The sequence below is a fragment of the Lissotriton helveticus genome, chromosome 1_1 (assembly GCF_964261635.1).
Source record: "Lissotriton helveticus chromosome 1_1, aLisHel1.1, whole genome shotgun sequence".
In the NCBI taxonomy this organism is placed as follows: Eukaryota; Metazoa; Chordata; class Amphibia; order Caudata; family Salamandridae; genus Lissotriton; species Lissotriton helveticus.
The window spans coordinates 352,671,696-352,699,068 of record NC_136057.1 but is presented as its reverse complement, the minus strand read 5'-3'; the positions used below and the strand labels follow the sequence as shown (position 1 = coordinate 352,699,068).

Genomic DNA, 27,373 nt, shown 5'->3' with positions numbered 1-27,373 from the left:
TTATCGAGACATATTTTGGATTCTGTTTCAGTGACGCTTTGAGATAGGCTAGCACTCTAAAAATAAATAATATAAATAACAAATAAATAAAAAAAAAATAACACATTTTGTAGTATATTGTGTAGCACTATAATAGCACTATTAAAGTACTCCAAAAGTTCTTCACCATACTACAAGTCTAAATCACTAGATCCACCTCTCCTATCTTTCTTATGGGCAGATCCTCACACGTACATTTATGATTTAGTACTTGGACCAAGTGCATACTTAATACAAAATAAGCAGGAGTTGGGGTACGAGTTAGGAGCGTTTAAGGGAGAGTTAAGAATGGGATTTAGGGAGGGTCAGCGAACCACCCACAAAAGAGTAAGCCTTTCTCATACATAGATGACACTTAAAATGTACAATAGACAAAAAGGACCCCAAACAGTAGTAAATTTACTCAAGCTGGAGTAAGTCCAACACCAGACATGGCCACCACTCTTAATTGCTCCCTCCTATATCTCTGCCACCTGACGTATCAAAAAAGGCGTATTGGGGGGGACCTGAGACCCATGCATTAGTAGGCCTGGGAGTTCGGTGTCTGCGTGCAAACCTTTCAGGAGGGACTTCTCCTAGGAGTCCTCCAGGTTGAGCCAGTGAATGGCACGTTGGAGGTAGGCTGCATAGTACAACTCCAAGTCAGGGACCTCTAAGTCCCCCAGATTCCTTGGCCGTTTAAAACATGGAGAGCCCCACCTGCCTCTGCTTATTATCCCACAGATGTTCAACAATAAGACTATCAATCGTTCTAAAATACTACAGAGGGATCGCATAGAACGTGCCCTGGAGTGCATAGAGACATCTACGGAGCACTATGATTTTCACAAGTGCAACCCTGCTAATATTGAGCTCCAAAAATTACCCCAAAGTGGACGGCAGGCGGATCCCCAGTTAACGAACGTCGCTCAGTTCCCAAGGGAACCATACCGGAGGAAGGTCCGCAAGTGGCGCTCCAGTCAAGGACCCCAGAGGGTATAACTTGGATTTTGCCGAGTTCAACGTGGAGTCCGGAAACCTCTCCATCCGCTTGCATTACACATAAGGGTATGGGTACTGAGTAAGTTGGGTGTCTGAGGTACACCAAGGCGTCATACGCACAGAGGGGACTATTTAAGTTAAATGTATTTATAATTCTAATGTAAATGTTTATTCATTTTAACATATTTTAAACCCATTTTTAAATGTACCAATTAATGTAAGATTATTTGATATAAGTAGTTATTCATTACTATTTATTTAGTATTAAGTTTAAAGTACATATTTAAAATTCATTTATATTAATATTTAACGTAAAATATATTAAAACATTTTTTTACAAATGTAATCGTTTTAAAAAATTTCCCTGCATTTTACCAAAAGAAGATCTATACTTTTATATATTTATTTTAAATCTAGTACAAAGAAAATGCTGCAGCATTATTAACTTTTTTTTGTTTTAGAGAATTTTATTAAAGTTTCACAATGAACATAACATGGCTTTCCTTGAAGCCATAACCCTGCCCCACCCGTTACATGAGAAAAGAAGCATGATTGTTCTACTTTTGATGTAACTGCAAGATAAGAACATCCCACTGTATAGTACATGAAATCATCTTATTCAATTGTAACATCAGCTGTCCCCAAGTTCTACAGGGTCCACAAGTCCCCTCTCTCTCTGTGCCAATACCTAAGGTTTGGCGGATTCATCAGACAGACCATATCTTAACCAGCTTGCACAGGCAACCCCTGGACTCATAGCCAGACAGTTCCAAAAGCAAACAGTGGTCTTGTCCCTTTTCCACCTTTCCAAGGATGTGCTAGATGCTTTTCCACAATCCCTGGGGGTATCTCTCTTTGTCACCTACAGACCAATATGGAGGAAAGTCTGCTTATATCAGTGTGAGTCACGATCTTCAGTGATATAAGGTAATGTGAGCTTGGTTTTAGAGCCTAGCGGACTGCACAGCACGTACCCTAGCGTTCTCAGCACTCCATGCCACAAGTACTGGAGCACCGGAAGGACCATAAAGTATGAAGAAAAGCACTTTCTGCATCCCCTCATCTGAGACTGGCCTGGGAAGTGATTCTGCCATATGTCTAAGCCTTTAGGGAGTGATGTATACTCTGTGCAATTTCCGTAGTTGAATCATTGTTGATTGTGCAGCAATGGCAATGGCTTAGAAGGCCATCCTGGCATCTCGCCATAGTCTATAAGGAAACCAATATTTCTTTCCCATGCCACCCTCAGGTTATCAAAAGTAGCAGGTGAATTATTTGCAATGATACAATATGTCAGGGAGATTTGTTTATGTCTTATCTGACCCATCAGTAGTCGGGCGTCTGAAGGATTATGGTCAGGGAGCTCAGTCAAGCTTTCAATGCGTAGGTGAAGAGCATGCCTAACCTGGAGATAGCAAAATATTGACTGCTGTGTATATTAGAGGAAGCCTGCAATTGTGCAAAGGAAATCACGTGAGTCCCCTCCATTACCTACCCCAGCACAGAGTTGGCAATCATATCCCACACCCGAAACCCCTCAAGGTTTACAGTGTCTCCAAGCATAGTGCCCATTCACAGCCTAGTCCCCGTGGTGAGTTGTAGGCCAGGGGCACATCGCCAGGGTGGGGGGAGGGGACCACGGGGTTGGGCCCCATATACATAATGAATATGTATATGTTGTGCCCATGGCCCACCTCTCTAAAGCATCAAACATATACTTTGGACTCATGCAATGATCAATGCACAGAAAGGGAGAGGACAGAGAGAAAAGAACATCTGCAAATAGCAAGAAAATATAATTACCAGGAATGGTGAGAAGACTAACCATCTGGCCAAACGTCTGGTAAGGGTCCCCCGGGATAGATCAGGTGACAAAGACTTCAGGACAGGAATCAGGACAGGATAGATGACCTCTCTAGAATACCGACGACTGTGTCGCACCCCTTCCTGAAACTCTCTTCCTCCTCGAGATTCTTCCGCGATCTTCTTATCTAACCCAATTAAATTAGGATAGAAAGTTCTGCATTCGGCTCTTCATCAGCATCTCACAGCATCTTTTGCAGCATCAGCATCTCCCGCAGCAACGACAGCATCCCAAAATCTCTCTCACTAACTAACTAACTAAGGCTACCTCAATTATAACTTTCGTTCTTCATGTTCCATCCCCTAAAGTTTCAATATCGTAAAAATACGAGATTTACTTGGTCATACAAGGTGGAAGCTCTATCACACCATGCTTACATGTCATCTAAATCAGCTCGACCATTGTTCACAAAACCATCCGCTTCATTTTTATTCATAATTTTCACACCCGCATTCACATTTTATTTGCAACATTATTTTAACAGTCTTAAAACAAGTCCACATTGTTGAACCTTTCACCATCTGTTTCCAGGGTATAATACTTTGCAACCTTGGCTCCCGTTCAACATCTGTGTCATCTTTCGGGTTAACTTCCAGTGGACATGCGCAGTCCTCCTTTTACTCAGCTTACTTCAGTTATATATGAGAGGCCCAAATACGCACTAGTGATAAAGTCAAAAGACCGATGTTATTTTCACAAATAAAATGGTCGCACTGTATACCACCCACCTCTACTCTATCCCAGTTTAATATATTAGACTTATCCCCGCGTTGGCTTTAGGAAAAAACACTTGATCTAGTTCAAACAAGCAGATGCCATGTACGCAAGTCTTAAAGACTCCATTTGTCTTCTGCTCATGCGCAAGAATTTCCCTCCAAGCGATGACTCATCATACTGCGTAGATTTAGTTGATGCATGCGCAGTAAAGATTTCCCTGTTTAGAGGGGGATTAGTCCTTTGTTCATGTTATTCTCGTTAGTAAAAACATAACCAAGCTTCACTAACCCGTGTATTCCTGTGGTGCGCATTAGTTTTACACAAAACAATTGTAATAACTTGTTAGTTAGTTAAAGGGGCAGATTGCTCCGAGCAAGTCTCTCTTCTCCGAGTCCTTGCTCCATCAATAGGGTGTACCATGCTGGACAGACAAGAGTATCCAAGGAAGTCATAGTCCTCCTTCATGGAGCGTTACATTAGAGAGACTTTGGGATGTGATACTAGGGCTGCCCAAGGGAATAAAGACTTTATGAGCCCTGAGGTGGACTCTAGGGGCACCAGGGTTCTAGCAGTTGACTTAGAGGGAAAGTAAGGGGTTGGATCGACAACCTGGGGCTCTATGACACGTGGAGGATATTGAACCCTCATGACTGGTCATATGCCCATTTGTCGTCCGCACACAAACGTTTTCCTGCATTGACCTATTGCTACTGCCTGCTGCCAACTTGGTCTGAACATCGGGATCCCTTATTCCACCCTGAGGCATCCCTGATCACGCCTCGGTTATACTCCATTTTGGCTCTCTAGGTGAAGTACCTTGCCTGATATGGAGATCCAGCGCATGGTGCCTAACAGATACACAGTTCATACAGCTTCTTGCTCAGGAAATCAAACATTACATGAAGCTCAATAAATACTCAGTAACCTCACGGAGCACTCGGTGGGCTGCCGATAAAGCCACATTGCGAAGTATATCTAGATCATATTTAAAGGCCAGTGAGAAGGAGAAATATCAACAAATAAAGGATCTAGAAGCCAGCATTATTACCCTAAAGCAAGCTAGCTGATTATATCCTACTGAACAGGTTTCAGCACTACCTAGCCATTGCGAAGACGTCCCTCGATGAGGCCCGCCAACGGTAGATGGCCTCAGTGAGGATGGTGTATAAGTGGGGTGACAATGCAGGTAAATTATTATAATGGCTAGGGACAAAATGCACAGCCTTGTGTATGATTGCATTCATAATAAATGACAGAGGGGAGAAGCTGTCTACAGTATCATATATTGCAGCTGCATTTGTAACATTCGGCACCTCATTGTATGTGCCATTGTATGTGCCACGCAAGCGATCCTCGTGGGAAGTATCTACATCACTTATCAAAGGTCTCACTCCACCACAAATGTACTCAAACGACAGACAGAGGCTTGAGCAACCTCTAATGCCAGAGGGAATCAGACTTGCTCCTAAAGATATGAACTCCATTAAAACTCCAGAGCTGAATGGATACCCTGTAGAATACTATCGCACTTTATGTAGATTCTGATACCACCCCTTGTAGTTATATACCAAGAGATGATTCCTAATGGCCACTTTTCCCTGGATAAAGACCTGACAGACATTGTACCATTATATAAATCAGGCCAAGCCCCCAAGATTTGTGCATATTATCGACCGATCTCTAATTTGCACAGAGCGCAAGATTTACGCTAAGGTCCTGGCTAACACACTACTGCAACTGCTGCTACACCTGGTCCACCCAGCCCAGTGTGGGCTTAAGCCACACCATAGCACCAGATACTGTATCCGCAAAGTCCAGGAAGCACTGGCACTCCTCTCCGACCTGCATGATCCTACTGCCTTAATGCTTATTGATTTAGAAAAGGTCTTTGACTCGGTTGACTGGTCTGTTATGGAGGGAGTACTATCAAAAATGGGCTTTGGACCCAGGTTCTGGTCGCATATCGGGTCCCGTATTCACACCCACATGCACAAGTTCTGGTCAGTGCTATCCTTTCAGCTCTGTTCTCAATTGGCCAGGGCACTAAACAGGGTTGTTCATTGCCCCCACTTTTTTTGCTTTTTCCATATAGCCCTTCGTGGTTTGGGTCAGGTGTGATGCTGCGATCTGATGATTTATCTGTGAATTTGTGATGGAAGACCACATAGCTCTTTATGCAGACGATATCCTCCTATTTCTCTCCTAGCTCTCCTTCAACTGGCCCGGCCTGTTTCATATACTTATTTGTTATGGGGAGGCATCTGTCCTTCTGGATAACTGGTCTAAATTCCTCCTGGTCCCCCTTCAGGGTGGCAGTAGTGTTGTGGATTGGCAACCTCGGCTGCAAACTTAGGGGTGTTCACAGCCCTAAAACCTAACCTAGCCTGGAATTTAAATTTGGACCGTTTAATGATTAAACTGACAACACCTCTTGCTACATGGGCCACACTTCCTCTTAACGTGCTTAGCAGAATAGCACAAGTAAAAATTATAATACCACCCTGAATACTCTACACCATCCAGAACTTTTCCTTGCCAATACCCGATCTTGGTTCCGTAAATTGTTTACTAAAATGTGTTCCTTCTTGTGGCTGATCTGACTGTCTAGAGTGACTTTTGGAAATGTGTCTATCACTATACGGTAGTGGGGATGGGTATGTCAGACTTTCCCCTGTCTTATTGGGCCTCACAGCTTCTGATAGTGAACAATTGGATGAGTGGCAGATAGCAGGACCCTGCATTTCATCTAGAAGTTTCACAGGTGGGACAAGACAATATATATAGTCAGCTTTACAGAAACCCTATCCCTCAATCCCTTCCAGATGTCACTAAGGTTGTTTTCTGGTCGTGGGGAGCTGAACTGGGGAGCTGAACTGAAATGGGTTGGCTGGGAATCATCATCATCACTCTTGAGACTCCTATGGAAAGACAATTGGCTGTACCACACGGCAGCGCATAAAAGCTTCGAGGAATAGGCATTTATGTGTATGTCTACTGTGGGGGATGTTTGGAAGGGCTTGGATTTAAAATCCTTCTATGACCTCCAGTCCGAGTATTCTTCACACAAATCCTAATTCTACCACTACTTACAACTACGGCATGCTCTTCAATCAGGAGAGCTTTTTTTTTATTTCTTTATTGTTCAGTTCGTAGCATACAAAAGAACGAGAGAGAAAAAAGACAATAACATTTAAAACAATACTAAAGTAAGTGTCTAAAGGAATACTCTCACAATGAAAATTCGAAATGTTGGAGCATTGGTTGCCATATCTTCAACCCTAGTTGTTTTTCTCTCATAGATTTAATGCGGTATAAGTTAAATTCTAGATGGAACACATTGTAAAACTTAGCTCTCCACATTTCAAAGACAGGGGCTTCAGGTTTCAACCACATTCTAGCAATACATAACCTGGCTACCGCCATTGCCATAAAAATAAAATATCGGTGGGGATAGTAATTCTGTACACTTCCCATGTCAATACCCACCCCAAAATGCAGCAATTCACGACTAATATGACATTGCACCTTCGTTGTTGCAAACAGAAATTCCTCAATACTAGAAAAAAACTGAGAGAGTGCATTACAATCAAAAAATACATGAACCATATCTGTTTCATCCATTTGGCATCTAAGACATTTTCCATCATGGATATCGCTCCACTTCATCATTTTAGCTGGCGTGTGGGATAAATTCAACACAGTTTTATAATGTTGGGTACGTAGATTTGCAGACAAAACTATTATTGCCACCATATCAATCGAATCTTGCAAAAATGAGCCCGAACAACCCAATCGATTTTTCCATTTAACATCTTGCATTTCAATATCGTCCGGTTGCTTTACAAGTAAAATTTCGTACAAGACCCCAATCTTCGCCCCTTTTAGAAGAGCTTCAATAAATTCAATATTAACAATACCCTGTGGTTGGCATTGTTTATATAAAAAATCCCGTAGTTGCAGATATTTGAAAAAATCATTCTTCGTGATTGCATATGCCTCCATTAAATCCGTAAATTGAACCAGTGCACCATCCTTAAAAAAATCCCCTAAACGGCGAACCCCTTTATCTCTCCAGGTTCGCATCTTTGTATCCCAGAATATGAACGGTAGTATATCCCTGGAATCTAAAGGTGTATAAAAATTAATCCGTTGAATAGCCAGAATTTTCCGAAGCCACTTCCACCCCTTGTAGGCAGAGGTCATAATTTTAAATCTAGTACGCTTGAAGTAGCTTGGCTCATAGAACTTCAACAAGGCCTCTCACGCCGGGTTTCCCAGTGTCATCTGGTAGATATTAGGCGACTCAAACTGCTGTGCTACCCCGCCTATCACCATGTACCTCGCATTTTGTATAAGGCATACTAAATAGTATAAGATAAAATTTGGGACCCCCCACCCGCCACGTACCAAAGGTAGCGTCATATATTTTGAAGCACGACGGGGCTTTCTCCAACCCCAAATAAACCTATCCGTAATACCTTGTAGCTGCATTAATTGTGCCCTTGACAACTCCAAAGGAACCGTCCGAAAGTAGTATAGCACTTTGGGGAGAATACACATCTTTAGCACATTACGACGACCAACCATTGACAAGTGTAAACATTCTATCTTTTCTAACTGACTTTTAACAGCCCCTATTATATCATTCTAATTTACATCAATTATCTCCTGTATGGACATCCTAATTTTAATCCCCAAGTACTTAGCCTCTTTCGTTACTCGTGGCTCGCTCGTACACAGCCCTGTTGTGCCGATAACTTGGGTTTTAAAAATATGCAATTTATACCCAGCAACCTGTCCAAATGCTTTCGTCAGACATTCAACCTTCCTTAATGCTGACTCAGGATCCGAGGTCACAACCGCAATGTCGTCAGCATACGCGAGGTACACGCACTTTGTATTCGCCTACCGACATTGATTTTATTAAATTGGTGGACTCCAGTAGTTGTAACAGTGGCTCTGTATAAATAGCGAAAAGCAAAGGCGAGCAGGGACAGCCCTGCCACGTTCCCCAGGTAATATGAACAAGCGGTGATTCTTGTCCCATAGTACATATTTTAGCCCGAGGGCTCCTATACATAGTTTGTAAAGCCTGCAAAAACAAAGGACCAAACCCCATATTGCGCATTGTGGCCCATAAAAACAACCACGTAACAAGGTCAAATGCTTTTTCCGCATCCAAAAACATAAAACCAATATTCTTTTGAAGTGCAGTTGCATAGTCTATTAATGCTATTACCCGATGAAGGTGATTTACCGTGCTTCTACCAGGGAGAAACCCATGCTGATGGCAAGATACAAGCATTGGGGTAGCTTGCACCAACCGTGTAGCCAATATTTTCGAGTAGACTTTTGCATCAGCATTCATTAATGATATGGGCCTGTATGACCCCGGCAACCGAGGGGGCTTGTCTTGTTTTTGGAAGACTACTATGTTGGCATCATCCCAAGACGCCGGCGCGTTTCCACATAGAGCCATAATAAAAGTGGCGAGCATATCTGCCTTAATAACACTAAATAATAGTCGATAAACCTCCAAAGGTAGTTTGTCAGGGCCGGATGCCTTCCCTAGCCCTAGTTCTTCTACTGCAAGCTGCAGTTCTTGCATAGTAATTGGAACCTCAAGCATTTCCCTCTCAGAAGGCCCAAGTTTAGAAAAGTCGAAATCTTGAAGATAAGTTTCTATTTGATCTTGAGCAGTTACCTCTTGGGTATATAATTCTTGATAGTACCCACGAAAAACCTCCATAATACCATCTATAGTTTCAATCGATTCCCCTCTATCATTGTCCAACATATCAATCCGTTGAGACGCCTGCCTGCCCCGCATTCTTTGAGTCAAGCATCTTCACGTTGCCTCTCCATATTCATATCTTTCAGTTTTATAAGCCTTATACTGAGCAGCGATATCTTGACTCCAAACCCCATTAAATACTGGCTTTACAGCTAGCAACCTTAGTTTGTACCGCTTGAGAGTCAGCATTAGACTGGATTAACAACATAAGTTCACATTCTGCCACTCTAAGTTCGTCAATCAGCCCTGCTATCATAGCTTTCTGTTCTTTTTGCTTAGCCCAGCCGTAACTACATGTTTCCCCCCTGACCCCCGCTTTAAAAGAATCCCACACCATCGGTTGACTAGCAGTGCCTCTATTGTATTCTAAAAACTGCGCAGCCCAAAGCTTAATATGAGTTATAAACTCCTCATCACTAATAAGTTTTTAATTAAAAGTAAATGCACGTATTAGACGTACCAGTTGCAGGCAGATCACGTCTAAAACTACTGGACTATGATCCGAAGTAATTCGAGGCATAACTTGAATCTTTGCGCCAGCAATAAAAGACCGAAGTAGAAAAATATAGTCCAACCTCACAAATTTAGAGTGGGGCGGAGGAAAAGAAAGTGTAGCCTGGATTACCCGGATTTATCTTGGCCCACCCATCAGCTAATCCATGTTGGGATAGCAACTGATATAATGCCTGATATACCTTCGGCTTACGGCCTTGATATCCCTGAGAATGAAAATCCCATGTATGGGTATCTCCATGTATATTAAAATCACCAAGTAATATCAATGGCATAGGCCACTGTGCTAACTCCACATACAGGAACTCAAAAAAGTCTGCCTCGTCAAAATTAGACCCATACACAGTGCATATTGTAACTTTGGTAACCCCTATAGTACACTCACATATCGCCCATCGTCCAAAATTATCAACCTGTATCCTACCCGTGCCAGCTACAGCTCGGCTACCCATTATGGCTACCCCCCTGTTCATAGTAGATTGTTTAGACACTGCTAATACAGAATAACCCAATTCTAATAAAACCTTATGATTGGACCAAGGAATATGCATTTCCTGCAAACAAAGAATATCCGGATTAATTAAACGTAATTCATTAGCTACCCGTTTTCTTTTCATAGCATTGTTAAGACCGCATACATTAAAGGAGCAAATTCGTAGCTTCCTAACCGCCATCAAATCAGTGAAATTGCTGGTCGTTAATGAATAAACTAGATCTTATCTTCGCTCCAACATTATTAAGACAGATGCTATGAACTGAGAGTTTAACATTTTTTCCCCTGCTAGCCCTTACACCCCCCATACCCACAAAACCCCCAGTGCTCCCTAGCTCGCCCACACACCACCACCCCCGAACCACCTCACTCCCAAAGTGCCCCCCCCTTAACTGAGGCAATAGGGCTAATGGCCCTTGTGATGCTCGGTGAGTGGTTCCCATGCTACTCGACTCACCAAACCAAAATATATCAGCCTTTGTCTCTTATCTTAATACAACCAGAATAGATCAAAGACCTCTTAGAAGAAATAGACAAATAGAAGGAAAAGGAAAAGGCAAAAAAAGAGAGAAAAGCATAGAATCCAGAACAGTCCAGACAATATATCGGTCCATCAAGGGAGAGTTTGCATATACTCTTTCACAGCAGCCTCTGAAGTAAAGAAGCAACTCTGGCCCTTATTAACAATTTTTAAAGTTGCAGGTTGCAGTAAAAAGACTTGTAGACCTTTTGCTTGTAAAGGTGCGATCAGCTGCCGTAGTTTCCATCGCTTTTCAACTGTGGATTGACAAAAATCTTACCGAACAAAAAACTGTATACCTTTCCCAGTTCTCTTCCTATCAGGCTGAACCATATCATATAGTACCTGACTTGCCAGAAAATTGTTCAAAGAAATCAGAATAACCCGTGGCTGCTGTAGGCTTGCTTGGCCACCTCTTGGCGGTCGCTGCCGAAAAGGAAACCTATGTATATCTCGCGGCTCCAATTCCATTCAGTAACTTCTGGGACCGCTTCCTCGAATAGTTCTGCAACAAATTTACGCACATCCTGTCCCTCCAGGCCTTCCGGGACACCGAGTACACGTAGATTATTGCGACAAAGACGATTTTCCAATTCAGCAATTTTATCCTGTACATCCTCTTTATGCGCCTTAATTTCAGCAACGTTAGCTGATTGGGACACCATCTGATCTTCCAATGATGATAGCCGTGCTTCCGCTACTGTCATTCGATCCGTAAAATCATTGCAGGTTTTTGCCAAGCGTCGAACGGTATTTTGTAGCTTTCTGCAAGAGGTATGTGTTTTTTAATGTTCCGCTCGAGCCTCCAGCCGATGGTCGTTGATGGATCGAAAGTATTTCCTCAAGCGATACTGGACTAGGCATTTGGCTCTGTTCAACTGCATCAACACCCCCGCTAGCTTGACCTGAAAGATCTAGCCTCTCCAATAACTGCGTGTCCACTGAAAGATCCCAATCAGCCATCTCCATAGTGGTTGTGTTTGAATCTGCGCTGCCTCCCCTATCCTTCTTCCGAATAGTAGAAGCTTGAACAGAAGTACTCACGGAGAGAGTATTTTTGCGAAGATTACCCTCCAGCATAGTTGGGGTATTATCCCCCTCGCCGTCTTCTGGAAGTGAAACTTCTTCCATATCTGATCCATCGGACTGTTCCGATAGCGAATAGAATTCGCCATCCTTACTACTTGGCGGCTCTTGGGTTTCTTCTTCTTCGCTGACCATGCCATCTCCCTCCTCCGTTGCCTCTGCAGCATTAGACCCTGCTTCAGCCTCTTCACCTGTAATCGAAATATGGAGCGCTGCAGCTACTGGTATAAATACGTCTGTAGATACCTGCAGTGAACCATCCTGCTCCCGACCACCTCCATTGCCAGTTCCACCAACCACTGTAGATTTAAAAGCTGTGATGTTACTTTTCTGCAGCCCAATAGTCGACTGAAACATTTGGGGTATCTTTGGGTGGCTTAATGCAGCGTCTTTACTATGGCCGACATTCCCAGAGTCTTGAACACCCTGCATTTCTTTCTGTTTTGCGACAAGCGCTGCACGCGTGCCAACTGCTCCTTCTCCCACGGATCTAGTTTTCCCACCACGGGCTGCCTTGGGTGGCATAGCAAATCCCAGCAGGTTATATTATTATCACTAGAGCCCAATCCAAAACACAATGGCCGCAAAAAAATTCAAAAATCAAAGGCCGAGGTTTTTTTTTTTGTGGTTTTTTTCCCCCTTGCGCAGTGTATATCAAGTTTCGAATTTTCCACTAGATAAAGCCCGGCAGCTCATCAATAAGTAGCATCAACAAAAAAGTCCAATCCAGCCACTCAGCAATCTTAATCCCAAATAGAGTTTCAGGGTCGCTTCTACATGCAATATCCCCGCGTGTGGTGCCTGCACATTTGACGAAGCCGGCATGCGATGGAATACGGTAGTAAACCGCCTGCGCTTCACACCCAGTCGGTCAGCCGCTTTTCGTAAACAATATTGCCGCAATGTTGCCACAATGTTGCTGCTCACCTTCGTCTCTCCTTCTCTCAGCGGCAACCATAACTTTTCAACGCCTTCCGCTCTCAGCACCGTGGCTGTAACCACCGCGACCCCAGGTACTCCCAGCAGGAACCTGTACGTTGCCGGTTGCGGCACAGCCCGCCCTCCGGGTCCGGCGTTCTAACGGTCGCACGAGTGTTCATGGGCATTCAGCTGGTCAACTTCGTCGGTACTGGTGATTTTAATCCCGGGTTTTCACCCGCGTAGCCTCCAGCCGCCATCACACTCTCTCCGACAAGAAAACGAGCAGCAGGACAGCAAAATCGTCGCGAAAAGGTGAGCCGAGTTTTCAAAACATAGGAGCTCCTCACACACACGTCCGCATAACGGACGCCATCTTGCCCCTAGAATCAGGAGAGCTTTGATGACGCTGCACAGGAATCCACTTGAAGCAAGGATCCTTATGGGTCCCATGGGTCGGGGAGGTATCTCCCCGATTGACAAAACACTTGCCATTTATTCTCCAGCTCCTCTAACAACTCTACGGTCACGTTGGGAAGTGTAGTTGGGACCCTTGATGAAACAGATTTAAGAAATCCCTGCAAGTCTTCCAGAGTACTGGTGATAACCACCTTCAGACTCTGATTTATACAATTTAAATACCTCCACATGGCCTATGCTACACCTATTGGGGGTTGGCAGGCGAACAAGCTGGCTGCACAGACCTCTAATCTAGGCCAGGGTATAGGAGACCTTTTTTTAATATAGTGGGGCAGTGTCCCCTCATTATGAAGTATTAGTAGATGGTGTTGCTACGCGGCCCAGGTAATTGGAGAAGTGGTGGAACCATCCCCAAGAATTGCCTTATTGGACATTGTGAAGGACTTTGGGAAATTTAGGGGATACCCTACCCTTTTGGGTTTTGGGACAGTAATCGCCAAAAGAGACAATGCCAAACATTGGATTTCTTCCTCCCCTCAAACCCTGGCGAGCTGGTGAACAGCAATGGACTGGTGCGTCAAACTAGAGGAACCTAGCTAAACCTGGAGAGGTTGTCCCCAGAAGCAAAATACGGTGCGGGAGACATGGTAGCCATATTATGGTGTAGGCTAATGTATAAATGGATTCTTTTCAGTTGTCTTATGGATATGATGCTCATTTCTTATACTGGCAGATTTTCGATAGTACTTTTACAACTTAATTAAAAATTAATAAATAACAGTATCTCTAGGGCACTGAATTCAAAATTCGAATAGGCTATAACCCTTTGGTAGATGTGTTTTCCACCACAGATGTGGGGAAGTTCACCTCCCGAGAATTTCCAAATGGCAGTGTAGGTTACAGGAGGTGTGTGACCCAGTATAGTACATTCCGCAAGCTAGGAACAGCATGGATTGATTTTCAAGGTTACCTTTGGTGTCTGAGGATTTTGGTAAGAGAGAACATGACTGTGATTAAGTTGTTAGTGTTCTATGCAACATTATAAAAGGTAAAATAACTAGGGTGAGTGACTGGAGGCATCAGAAGGGAATAAAAAACATTATTAAAGGTAACATCACTGAGGGCAAGAGGCTGGCGGCATCCGAAGATATGAGACTCTTAAAAAGATGTGTAGCTTGTGAACAAAGGGTAGGCAGCCAGCTGTTCAGATGTTCATGTGAAAACGTATTACCACTTTCTTCGGAATTGTCTGTTGTATGGAGTAAGATAGTAGAATTGGTGCAAGACGACCACATTGATATGAGTGCAGTTAAGGGGAGACCTATTTTGGTGGCCAGGTCAAGGCAAATCTGGTGCTCAATACACCAAGCAGAGAATGTCGTGTGGTTAGTGATAAGTCGCAGGTTACTGTCCCGAGTCCTATGGAATCAGTAGCTGTACTAGAGTAAGCCTGCTCTAAACGTGGTATTAATACCATTGGTCCTCTGAATATCTTGAAAGGAGGGACCAAGTATGGGATAGTGACCATTGATTATTACTCCCATTCGCCAGAAGTTTAGTTTGCCTGTTTTGTCACTAACTGCATGATTAGAGAATTCCTGGACGTTTAATTGACCATGAAGGTGTGCCAGCTGTAATTGTTATGGACAATGGTCTGCAGTTCTTATCATGTGACTTTCAGAGTTCTTCAAAAGCTTAGACAACAAGCATATTACCACTCCCATACATCACCCACAGAAGCAGTGGGATAGTGGAACATTGTAACAGAGCCATAAAAGACAACATTTAATTGTATATGTCAAGTGGGTTGGATTGGACTTGTGAGCTGAAAAGGCTATGTGGGTCATTTGCACCATTCTTAATGCTGACACCCTTTTTTGTGTTGTTGATGGTAAGAGTGCCTTGCTCCAACATAAATGGGCTGTTGATTGAAAACCAGGAACCTCTGGTGGTGAAGATGCAGTGCAGTGGGTCTTGATAGGGAACTGGCCCTGATAAAGTGCGAGGATGTGCTTGGTTGAAGGTTGCATCTACCAGTGAGTGATATGATGCGGACCAAGCTTCCAGGAGTCTGTCAGAAGGATGTACCATTTCCTTCTCCCAAGAGAGTTGAGCATGTTAAGGATACTGTGGCTAAGTTGGAAGATGGATGTTTCTGCTAAGCAACTGGTTTGTGGAAGGAATGTTCCAGCCGAACAGCTGCTTTGAAGATCAAGGTGTTGTAATGGTTCTAGTTCAGCGGGGAGTCTCGAGGAGGAGGGATCTTCATGAAGAGTTTGTCCAGGAAATATGTTCCACTTTACAAGTTCAACAAATACTTGTTGTAAATTATTTGCAAATAAGTATTTATTTTTTGTAGTGTAGATGTTCTCTAGTGTGATATATCTACCTGTTAGTGTATTGACGTATGCATGTATTTAGTTTTATGTTTGTGTTGTTAGGGGGACGATGTTTGAGTCTTGTGGATGCATTTTATCTTACTCCATTTTATTGAACTATAATGTAAAAGTTTAAATGCTTGTACATGTAATGCTTTGATTTGACCTAGGGTAGGGTCAGTTTCTTCTGGCCCTTTCCCTGCCAGTTGTACTTGGAATAAAAGTTTCCCTTCATGACTGTTAACTTGTCCTTTTACAGGCATGCTTACGTCCACCCTGAGGAGACTCTTGGCACTGTTTCCAATTAATAGATATTATCCTCCTTTTGTTACAGGTTTGGACTTTCATAGAATCTTGTCACTCAGTACTGGTGTTCACTTGAATGGGGGAACTCACGACATCATGGATCAGAAGCTACATCTATTTACGTTATGTTGTTTTCTGAAGTTAGTGCCCTCTGGTATGTTCATCATTCTTAATATTAACCTGTCAACTTAATGTGGTTCATGTATTCCATTTAATTTTCATTTCTTTTGTTCTGTAGATGGACTGTGCATGACTCAGTACAGTACAATCTCTGCCAGACCTGGTGATACTGTGATCTTGCCCTGCAAGTTTAATATCTTTCAAAACGTTTTTAATATTAGTTCTGTGGTTTGGCAGAAGACAACTCTGGAGGTTATTGCTATTGTAGATTTGGGCAATATTCCAGATAACGGAAAGACAGTCCATGATAACAAGTACAAAAACAGGACTCGGATTCATCATGACTGGCTACTTACCGGACATCCAAACCTGACTCTCTACAATGTTTCAACGGCTGACCTGGGGAACTACACCTGCTATATCAATGCCAACAGCTGGACACACCGTTGTGCCAATGTTCATATCACACTCAGTAAGTAATCAGCTTTAATGTGCTCAGGAGGCTGTTTTTTTTAAATAAGAACCACAATGCTCAATCTATCACTTTTCTTCCTTTCTGAATACTTGAGCTTCATTTTCTGTCTCTAACTAACTACAATTCCATTCCTACTTTTGCCCCTAAATATATTCCTGAACTCAATATTGCTCATCCAATTCTTTTCTATAAAGAAAAAGTTTCTTTTGCCACTCTTCCGTGTGTCTGCTTAGGCTGGTATGGTCTTTTTCTCAAATCTGAAAATCATTGTTAATTTTGAAAGATTCTTGATTTAATTATGAATTTATGATGCACTCATGCATGGATGAAAACCTGGCCCAATTATCTTAATACAGTATTCCTTTGACATCACCCTTTACTTGCAATAGGAAAATAACAGATTACCAAGCAGACTGATTATTTGCCTAGGCTTGTGAAGGTGAGTTTCAATTCTATTAAGGACTCGGAGGCGTGGATTCTACTTTTCTTCCTTCGCTTTACTATGTATTCAGAAAAGCACAGCAGCCATTTTTACAACATTTAAACTACTCTTCACATGAACACCGGAGAAAAGAGAAATATATAACACATTATTAGTCCTTCCTTCATGTCCATAACTATGCATCCATATAGTCCTTTGTCACTGACTGACCCACCTCTTTCTTTGCATGATATACGACACCCATTAAACTTCATCCGTCTTGTTTGGATCCATAATTTCCTGCAACAAAAGATTATATCAGTCTCCAGTCTACAACATTTGCAATTCCAAATCATGACAACCAAAAACAGTGATCATTCATGACTAAAACCTCTATCACAACAAGCAATGCAATTTAAAGATAAACACAATGTTCATACACCGAACTCTTTGAAAGTATAATCATTTTACTTACAACGGGGAGGGTCCGCATATGAACTGCTCTCTGGGTGGGATACTCCTGGTCCCATGTCCTTAATAGAATTGAAACTTACCTTAATTTACCTTCAAATGGTTAGGCACATTTTCATTCTATGTCTGCTTAGATTATGCTATTTCAAAGCTTACTTACTACTACTAAATGAGCCACATCGAATATTGGTTTAAAGCAAAACCTTTTGAAAGTTGAATCTGAGGACCAGTCTGCTGAATGCAAGATGTCCTCCAAACGTGCTCCAAGGGAGAACGCCTTTAAAGTCATTGCTCTCCTGGCTGAGTGAGCACCAAACACTGAAGTATTAATACCAGTTTCTTGCATTGCCCAACTAACCCAACAAGCTATTGTGGGAGAAGATACCTCCTTGAATGGCGTTCTTAATGCAATCAATAGCTGTCTTTCTTCCGGAGAACGGGATTCTGATGTCATCTCTTCGTATGCTTTGAGGCATTGTACAACGTACAACTTAGGAGACTCTGTGAAAGCTGGACAAGAAATTGTATGCACGTTAGACTTGGTACGTCTACTGACAGTAAAAACCTCCTTGAATGGATTTCTTTTTTTTTTAAACAAACTTTATTAAGCACCGCATAGTGATTTCAAGTTGTCATAACAGATCTAGGGCCAGATGTAGGTGGCCAAATAGCGAGCGCTAATGCTGAAATTCGCAGAATTTCAGCGTTTTCGATCGCTGTTTGGCAGTGAGCAATGTAGGTAAGTTGAAACCTACTAGCAAAATAAGGAATCGCAAAATTTCGATTCCTTAGTTTGCTCTTACATTAAAGGAATCTGAAATTGGGATTCCTTAAATGCAATGTAAGTAGCACAAAAGAAAGTTCACTTTAGCCTTAAGAAATCGCTAATTGCCACTGTTAGACCTGTCTGCTTCTGGGAAGACTCTAACCATCGTGATTTATTTTTGTCCCCCTTAGCCTCCCAGAGTTTCTATTTTTATTTTTACATATGTCCATCAGGAATTTTTTAATGCTGTCAGGGGGCTAGGTGTTCCTTGGCGATGACGCCATTTTTCCCTCATAACCTGTGAGGCCTAGTCAGCCCCCTTGAAAATCTAGGAATCTCCAGAGACCTAAGATGGTGTCCACCAACTGCCATAACGGACACCACTGGAGGACAGGTCCATAGGTTAACATTAGGGAACTTTCTAGAATACCCTAGAGAATTCTGCAGGTCTCAGGCCACCCTATATAAGGCCAGTGACCAGCAGCCATTTTGTGCTGACCCCAGAGTAGAGGAGTGAGGCAGTGGTGAGAGGAGGTGGACACACTGAGAGCAGCTAGTTTGTCACTGAGGCTGACAGTTACTTCAGAGGATTGTTCCCCCTTCAGCCTTTGACCGATCCCTCTCTCAAGACAACCCCTACTAACAAAGAAATCGAACTACTGAAAGAAGAAGATCCTTTTATCTCAGCGGCCTCAGCAAAACCACCCAGAACACCCTTAACTGTGGGTATTCCTGACTGACCATATCCAGCGCTGTGCTTACCGGTATTGTGGATCAGCTGTAGGAAAGGTGGGCGTCTGTGGCACCTTAGCGCCTTGAAGAGCGAGGGCGCCGTGTCTGCGCAACCTTCCTGAGAGGCCGGAGCTGTAGGTGACTGAGGAGGAGCAGCGGCGCTGTATTAGCGGATTGCGGGACCCCGGGGGCACCAGCTGCGTCAAGCAGAGCAGGTAGTGCTTCTGCGCATGCTCCCAGCGCGCCCGCTATCGAGAGCAGGAGGGGCCTAGGGTCGGGCAGGCCCAGGAGATCAGCGTCAACGTGAGGAGCAGCGTCCTTCCTATGAGCGAGTGCGGAGGCGGAAGAGGTACGAGAACGTCTGCGCATGCCCGGAGGTTCAGCGCGACTGCCGGCTTAGCTGAGGAGACGCCGGAAGATCTCCAAGGGCGCCGCCTCGTCCACAGTGACCCCCCTGCGTGCGAGCGCTCTCTACGAGGCCAGCGCCACAGCGGACGTCACAGCAAGGAGCCTGGGGGCCAGGGAAGCCTTCCTCAACCTTCCTCGACCGCCGATTGCTGCCAGGTTTCAGCGCGAGCGGGGAGAGCCCTCGCATCACACCCAGAAGCCTACAAGTAAGCTGGTAGTGTGGGAAAGGGAGGCAGCAGCACCAGGGAAAGGAGACAAGACAGTGGGGCTATAACTGAGACTTAGACTGAACTGCACCAGGAAGCCCAAGTGAAGAAAACGGGCTTGTGTTCAGCCTAATCATAACTACAGTGGCCCAAAAGTAATTGGAGCAAAGAGGAGGAAGCGGTGTAGGGAATTACAGGGTTCCTGGGGGAGAAACCCTTGTAGTTTCTTGGTAAATTGGAGGAATAGATCTCCTTTTAGCAAATTGAGCCTTTAAATTAGAGTGTGTGGAACTTGGCTAATATTATTGTGTCTCCCCTTTTTAGTCACATTGCGGGTTGGTTATGCAGTGAAGAACTACATCCAGGTCATTCTGTGAGTTGAGCAGTGCTTTAGAGAGTGGGGTAATGTACCTGCTAATGAGTCTTTAAATACATATTGCACTGTCAGGCTGCATTTTCCTTCTGTAAAGTTCTAGTGAAGTGTATTGTGTCCTGAATAATTCTAAACCTTAAATGTACCTTTGATTCTTAAATTCTGAACAGGAAAAATATTGAAGTGTGATTTGCATTCCATGTAAAAGGTGTAATTTGATTGACTTTCATCCCTGACTAAATAGCATAACAGAAAAACATATTATTTTTATAAAAGGTAACGGTATTTTTCCAAACAGAGGTGTTGTGTCTTTATTTTAGTGGTTCATTACTGAGTTACTGTGAGTGAGACTTGTAAGTACTTAGCCAACGCCTTGAGTTAGCTGTAGACCACTACTGTGCCAAGCTACCATATGTAGGCTTGGGTAATCTAGGTCTAACATAATTGGTGTTTCAGCGGTGGGATCACGGATTTGTACTTACACTCACTTATTAGTAACGCAGTGCTAACCACAAGACCTCACCTGGAGTTTTCTCCCTGCGGCCCTCCTAATTTATATTTTTGATTTTTCTAAATTTACTTCTGGTGGTGGGTGGAGGTTAACCTCAAGTCACTTCGTGGGTTTCTCCTGTGAGTAATTTTATACCATGGCAAAGCTGGAGGTGAATCTTAAAGAGTTGGAAGCCAATACTGTGGCCCAACTCAGGGATTGGTGTCAGCAGAACGGGGTATTTTTCAATAAAGGTGCCAAGAAAGGAGAGTTGCTGACAAGCATAAGGGCATGGTTAGAATCTCGCCTAAGGGAGGAACCAGAAATGGAAGTGGGTGATGGGGACACTGTTACTGAGGCTGCATTGCTGAATCAAATGGGGAGAGGGAATCTTCTGACAGGTCCCAGGCTACCTTCAAGGGCAAGCAGCAGTGTTTCAGACAGGGGCTTAACCGAAGCCGAGCTGGAGGATAGGAGGGAGGAGAGGAGGTTGAAAATAGAACTAGCCAGGATGGACATGGAAAGGGAGGATAGGAGGTTGGCACATGAGCGAACCATCAAAGAGATGGATTTACAAGCCCTAAACCGAGGATCCCCCAAATCAGAGAATGGTGGCAGCGATACCCAGACCAACATCAAAGAACCTAGACCGTACCTACCAAAAGATATTATGGCTTGTTATGTACCCAGTGACGACATTGCTAAGTGGCTAGCCGCCTACGAGGTCTCGCTAAGGGCCCATGGGATTCTGGAAGTCCACTGGGGAGGTGGGTTGTACAAATACATGCCCCCCACTGGCAGGGATACTTTGTTGGCTCTTGACCAGAGTGAACAGACCTACTATCCGGCTATGAAATCAGCGCTGCTCAAGAAGTTTGGGTTGACCCCTGAGAAATATAGGCAAAAGTTCCGGGGTAGCTACAAGCTGGGCACGCAAAACTGGGTAGATTTCTTGGACTACGCCAGGAAGGCCCTGGAGGGTTGGGTAAGAGGCAGCGAAGTAGGAGACTATGAGGGACTATATGACCTCATACTCAAGGAACACCTACTCGAGAAGTGTCTTCCCGAACTAAGACAGCATCTGGTGGACAGCAAGCTGACCAGCCCCAGGAAGCTTGCTGAGGAGGCGGACATCTGGGTTAGTACCCGGGTGTCGACTAAGGGGACTGGAGGGAATTCCCAGAAGCAAGGACAGGGCGCCCCCCAGAGGAAAGAGGGAGGGGAAACTAAGAGGGAGTTCTCAAAAGGGCCACAAAATACTTCGCAAGGAAGGGGCAGAGGATTCATCCCCAAGAGTAACCCCCCTCGCAACCCTACCCCTGGCCAAAGCCAGCAGCCAAGGGTTGTTCATTGTTTTGAGTGTGGTGGTGTGGGACACTATAAAGGAGATGTGAGGTGCCCAAAAAGACCACCCCCTCCCACTGGAGGAAAAGCCCCGGGAATCACTAGTGTAGTGCTCGGGGAGGAGATGCCTTTGGTTAATGGAGGGAAGCGGGCGGGTGTCACCTTAGTGTCCCTAGGAGATAAGGAGATGGTTCCCAAGACCCAGCTGCCCTCTAATACTACTAAGTATGAGCAGTGGGTCACCATCAATGGCCGTAGAGGGGAGGCTCTGAGAGACACAGGAGCCAGCATGACTATGGTAAGGAGTCAGCTGGTGTCTCCAGAGCAGGTCATCCCAGATGTACTCCATCCCGCCGTAATGGCTGACGGCAGAGTGGGCCACTATCCTGTGGCTGAGGTTCCCTTTGAGTGGGGAGGGGTTGCAGGTCCACTTCGAGTTGCCGTAAGCCCTGCCGTGCCTGTTGACTGCCTGTTAGGGAATGATATGGAGCACAATGCTTGGAGGAGGGTGGAGTACCAGACTCACTCTGAGATGCTGGGACCCCCTGACTGGACTTGCGTCAGCACCAGGTCCGCGACTGCCCGAAGGGGGAGTTCATTGAAGCTGGAGCCTGGAACAATGGCCCAGCCGACTGCCAGAGAGGAGAAGGACAGGAGGCCGGAGGACCCGGCCTCGACATCTCCACCTCGTGAGACAACTGGACCACCTGCGGAGGTGGATCTGGAGTCCACCGGGGAGAATGTTGCTTCCCTGGAAAACCTACCCATCCCAACTGAATGGCATGTGGAGGGAGGTCCTTCCCGGGAAGAGTTCTGCAAAGCTCAGAAAGAGTGTCCTACTCTCGAGGGGCTGCGGCAACAGGCCAACGCCCAGGCAGCGGGAAACATTGAAGGGAGCTACCAGATTTACTGGGAGGATGGACTCCTCTACAGTGAGCCCAAGACACCTGGTCACGGTTCAGCCAGAGCCTTGGTGGTCCCTCAATGCTTTAGAGCCTTTCTACTGGAACTGGCTCATGAGATACCATTGGCAGGACACCTGGGACAGGACAAGACCTTTGCCCGGCTTGTCCCCCATTTCTACTGGCCTCGAATGAAAGTGGCGTCGGATACATATTGTCGGACGTGTGTGTCTTGCCAAGCCAGTGGGAAAACTGGGGTGAAGCTAAAAGCTCCCCTGGAACCACTACCCGTCGTTAGCACCCCCTTTGAGAGGGTGGGCATCGACATTGTAGGGCCATTGGATCCACCAACTTCAGCTGGACATCGGTTCATACTGGTTTTGGTGGATCATGCCACCCGGTACCCAGAGGCAATACCTCTGAGGACCATCACTGCACCTGCAGTGGCAAGGGCCCTGATGGGGATTTTCACCAGAGTGGGTTTCCCCAAGGAGGTCATTTCCGACAGGGGGACTAACTTCCTTTCAGCATACATGCGGGCCATGTGGAAGGAGTGCGGCGTTACCTATCGGTTTACTACTCCCTATCACCCACAAACCAATGGTCTTGTGGAAAGGTTTAACAAAACCTTGAAAGGTATGATACGGAGCCTTCCTGAGAGCTTGCGAAAGAAATGGGACATTCTCCTACCCTGTCTCTTGTTTTCCTACAGGGAAGTGCCACAGAAGGGAGTGGGCTTCAGCCCCTTCGAACTTTTGTATGGGCACCCTGTAAGGGGACCTCTCAGCCTGGTGAAAGACGGATGGGAACAGACTCCCAGGAAGCTTCCCCAGGACGTGGTGAGCTACATGCTGGCCTTCCGGAGCCAAATGGCTAAGTTGTGGAAGCAGGCTTCAGACAACTTGGAGGCCAGCCAAGCAGTTATGAAAGAGTGGTATGACCACAACGCTCACCCAGTGGAACTGGAGCCTGGACAGAAAGTGTGGGTAATGGAACCTGGCGAGCTAAATGCCCTCCAGGACCGTTGGACAGGCCCCTTTGAGGTTTTAGAGAAAAAGGGGAAGTCTACCTATTTGGTGGATCTTAAGACCCCGAGGCAGCCCCTCAGGGTGCTGCATGCCAATCGCCTCAAGCCACATCATGAGAGGCCCGAGGTTGTCTTAATGCTGGTGACCGATGGAGCAGAGGAAGAAGAAAGTGAACCTCTCCCTGATCTTCTCTCGTACAAAGAAAAAGATGGATCAGTGGAGGGAGTGATTCTCTCGCCATCCCTGACTTCTGAACAGCAAAGCGATTGCCGCCAGATCCTGGAGCAATTTTCTCCCCTGTTCTCCCTTGTCCCAGGTAGGACCCACCTGTGTACCCATGACGTGGACACAGGAGACAGCCCACCTGTGAAATCTAAAATCTACCGGCTGTCGGACAAGGTGAAGGCCAACATCAAAAGTGAAGTCGCCAAGATGCTGGAGCTAGGGGTGATTGAACCTTCTGGTAGCCCTTGGTCTAGCCCGGTGGTTTTGGTACCAAAAGCTGCCCCACCAGGCACCACACCTGAATTGAGATTCTGTGTGGACTACCGAGGCTTGAACTCCGTGACTAAAACTGATGCACATCCTATCCCACGGGCGGATGAGCTTATTGACCGGCTGGGAGCTGCCCAATACTTAAGTACCTTTGACCTGACTTCAGGGTACTGGCAGATTTCCCTTACTGAGGAGGCGAAGGAAAGATCAGCCTTCTCTACACCTGAGGGACACTACCAATTTCGTGTGATGCCCTTTGGGCTCAAGAATGCCCCTGCCACTTTTCAGAGGCTGGTGAACAGGGTCCTTTCGGGAATGGAAGCTTTTTCTGCTGCATACCTGGACGATATTGCTGTCTTCAGCAGCAGCTGGGAGGACCATTTGCAGCACCTGCAAGCTGTTCTTCATGCCCTGCAACAGGCTGGCTTGACCATCAAGGCCAGCAAGTGTCAGATCGGACAAGGGTCGGTGGTGTACCTAGGTCACTTGGTGGGCAGAGGGACGGTGCAGCCCCTCCAGGCAAAGATTGAGACCATCATCGCCTGGGAGCCCCCCAAGACTCAAACCGAGGTCCGAGCCTTCCTGGGCCTCACTGGATACTACCGTCGCTTCGTGAAGGGGTATGGCACTATCGTGGCCCCCCTCACTGAACTTACTTCCAAGAAGCAACCCCGACGGGTAGTCTGGACAGAGGCTTGCCAGCGAGCCTTCATGACCTTGAAACAAGCATTGTGTTCCGCTCCCATTCTCAAGGCCCCTAATTTTGCTAGAGAATTCATTGTCCAAACAGATGCGTCAGAACATGGCATTGGGGCAGTGTTATCGCAGCTAAATGATGAGGGCTTGGATCAACCCGTGGTCTTCTTGTCCAGAAGGCTACTCCCCAGGGAAAGGAGATGGAGTACAATTGAGAGAGAAGCCTTTGCGGTGGTTTGGGCTCTGAAGAAGCTGCGACCATACCTGTTTGGTTCGCACTTCCTAGTTCAGACTGACCATCGCCCCCTTCGTTGGCTGATGCAAATGAAGGGGGAGAATCCCAAGTTGTTAAGGTGGTCCATCTCCCTACAGGGAATGGACTTTAGGGTGGAACACCGACCTGGGGCAGACCATGCCAACGCAGACGGTCTATCCAGATATTTCCGCCTTAGTGATGAGGACTCCCAAGGGGTTGGGTAGTTCTCCCCACTTTCAGCTGGGGGGGACGCGTGTTAGACCTGTCTGCTTCTGGGAAGACTCTAACCATCGTGATTTATTTTTGTCCCCCTTAGCCTCCCAGAGTTTCTATTTTTATTTTTACATATGTCCATCAGGAATTTTTTAATGCTGTCAGGGGGCTAGGTGTTCCTTGGCGATGACGCCATTTTTCCCTCATAACCTGTGAGGCCTAGTCAGCCCCCTTGAAAATCTAGGAATCTCCAGAGACCTAAGATGGTGTCCACCAACTGCCATAACGGACACCACTGGAGGACAGGTCCATAGGTTAACATTAGGGAACTTTCTAGAATACCCTAGAGAATTCTGCAGGTCTCAGGCCACCCTATATAAGGCCAGTGACCAGCAGCCATTTTGTGCTGACCCCAGAGTAGAGGAGTGAGGCAGTGGTGAGAGGAGGTGGACACACTGAGAGCAGCTAGTTTGTCACTGAGGCTGACAGTTACTTCAGAGGATTGTTCCCCCTTCAGCCTTTGACCGATCCCTCTCTCAAGACAACCCCTACTAACAAAGAAATCGAACTACTGAAAGAAGAAGATCCTTTTATCTCAGCGGCCTCAGCAAAACCACCCAGAACACCCTTAACTGTGGGTATTCCTGACTGACCATATCCAGCGCTGTGCTTACCGGTATTGTGGATCAGCTGTAGGAAAGGTGGGCGTCTGTGGCACCTTAGCGCCTTGAAGAGCGAGGGCGCCGTGTCTGCGCAACCTTCCTGAGAGGCCGGAGCTGTAGGTGACTGAGGAGGAGCAGCGGCGCTGTATTAGCGGATTGCGGGACCCCGGGGGCACCAGCTGCGTCAAGCAGAGCAGGTAGTGCTTCTGCGCATGCTCCCAGCGCGCCCGCTATCGAGAGCAGGAGGGGCCTAGGGTCGGGCAGGCCCAGGAGATCAGCGTCAACGTGAGGAGCAGCGTCCTTCCTATGAGCGAGTGCGGAGGCGGAAGAGGTACGAGAACGTCTGCGCATGCCCGGAGGTTCAGCGCGACTGCCGGCTTAGCTGAGGAGACGCCGGAAGATCTCCAAGGGCGCCGCCTCGTCCACAGTGACCCCCCTGCGTGCGAGCGCTCTCTACGAGGCCAGCGCCACAGCGGACGTCACAGCAAGGAGCCTGGGGGCCAGGGAAGCCTTCCTCAACCTTCCTCGACCGCCGATTGCTGCCAGGTTTCAGCGCGAGCGGGGAGAGCCCTCGCATCACACCCAGAAGCCTACAAGTAAGCTGGTAGTGTGGGAAAGGGAGGCAGCAGCACCAGGGAAAGGAGACAAGACAGTGGGGCTATAACTGAGACTTAGACTGAACTGCACCAGGAAGCCCAAGTGAAGAAAACGGGCTTGTGTTCAGCCTAATCATAACTACAGTGGCCCAAAAGTAATTGGAGCAAAGAGGAGGAAGCGGTGTAGGGAATTACAGGGTTCCTGGGGGAGAAACCCTTGTAGTTTCTTGGTAAATTGGAGGAATAGATCTCCTTTTAGCAAATTGAGCCTTTAAATTAGAGTGTGTGGAACTTGGCTAATATTATTGTGTCTCCCCTTTTTAGTCACATTGCGGGTTGGTTATGCAGTGAAGAACTACATCCAGGTCATTCTGTGAGTTGAGCAGTGCTTTAGAGAGTGGGGTAATGTACCTGCTAATGAGTCTTTAAATACATATTGCACTGTCAGGCTGCATTTTCCTTCTGTAAAGTTCTAGTGAAGTGTATTGTGTCCTGAATAATTCTAAACCTTAAATGTACCTTTGATTCTTAAATTCTGAACAGGAAAAATATTGAAGTGTGATTTGCATTCCATGTAAAAGGTGTAATTTGATTGACTTTCATCCCTGACTAAATAGCATAACAGAAAAACATATTATTTTTATAAAAGGTAACGGTATTTTTCCAAACAGAGGTGTTGTGTCTTTATTT

General features: G+C 45.6%; 1 protein-coding gene across 2 annotated transcripts in view; it reads left to right on the top strand.

Annotated features, from left to right (window-relative positions):
- The window catches only part of LOC144808089 (uncharacterized), an 84,508-nt gene that overhangs the window by 26,487 nt on the left and 30,648 nt on the right, over positions 1-27,373 (top strand). For both annotated transcript variants that reach the window (XM_078673599.1, XM_078673600.1), the window contains exons 2-3: positions 16,058-16,183; positions 16,268-16,621. In XM_078673599.1, the coding sequence (XP_078529725.1) occupies positions 16,058-16,183; positions 16,268-16,621 (480 nt within the window). The remainder of the gene's footprint in view (positions 1-16,057; positions 16,184-16,267; positions 16,622-27,373) is intronic.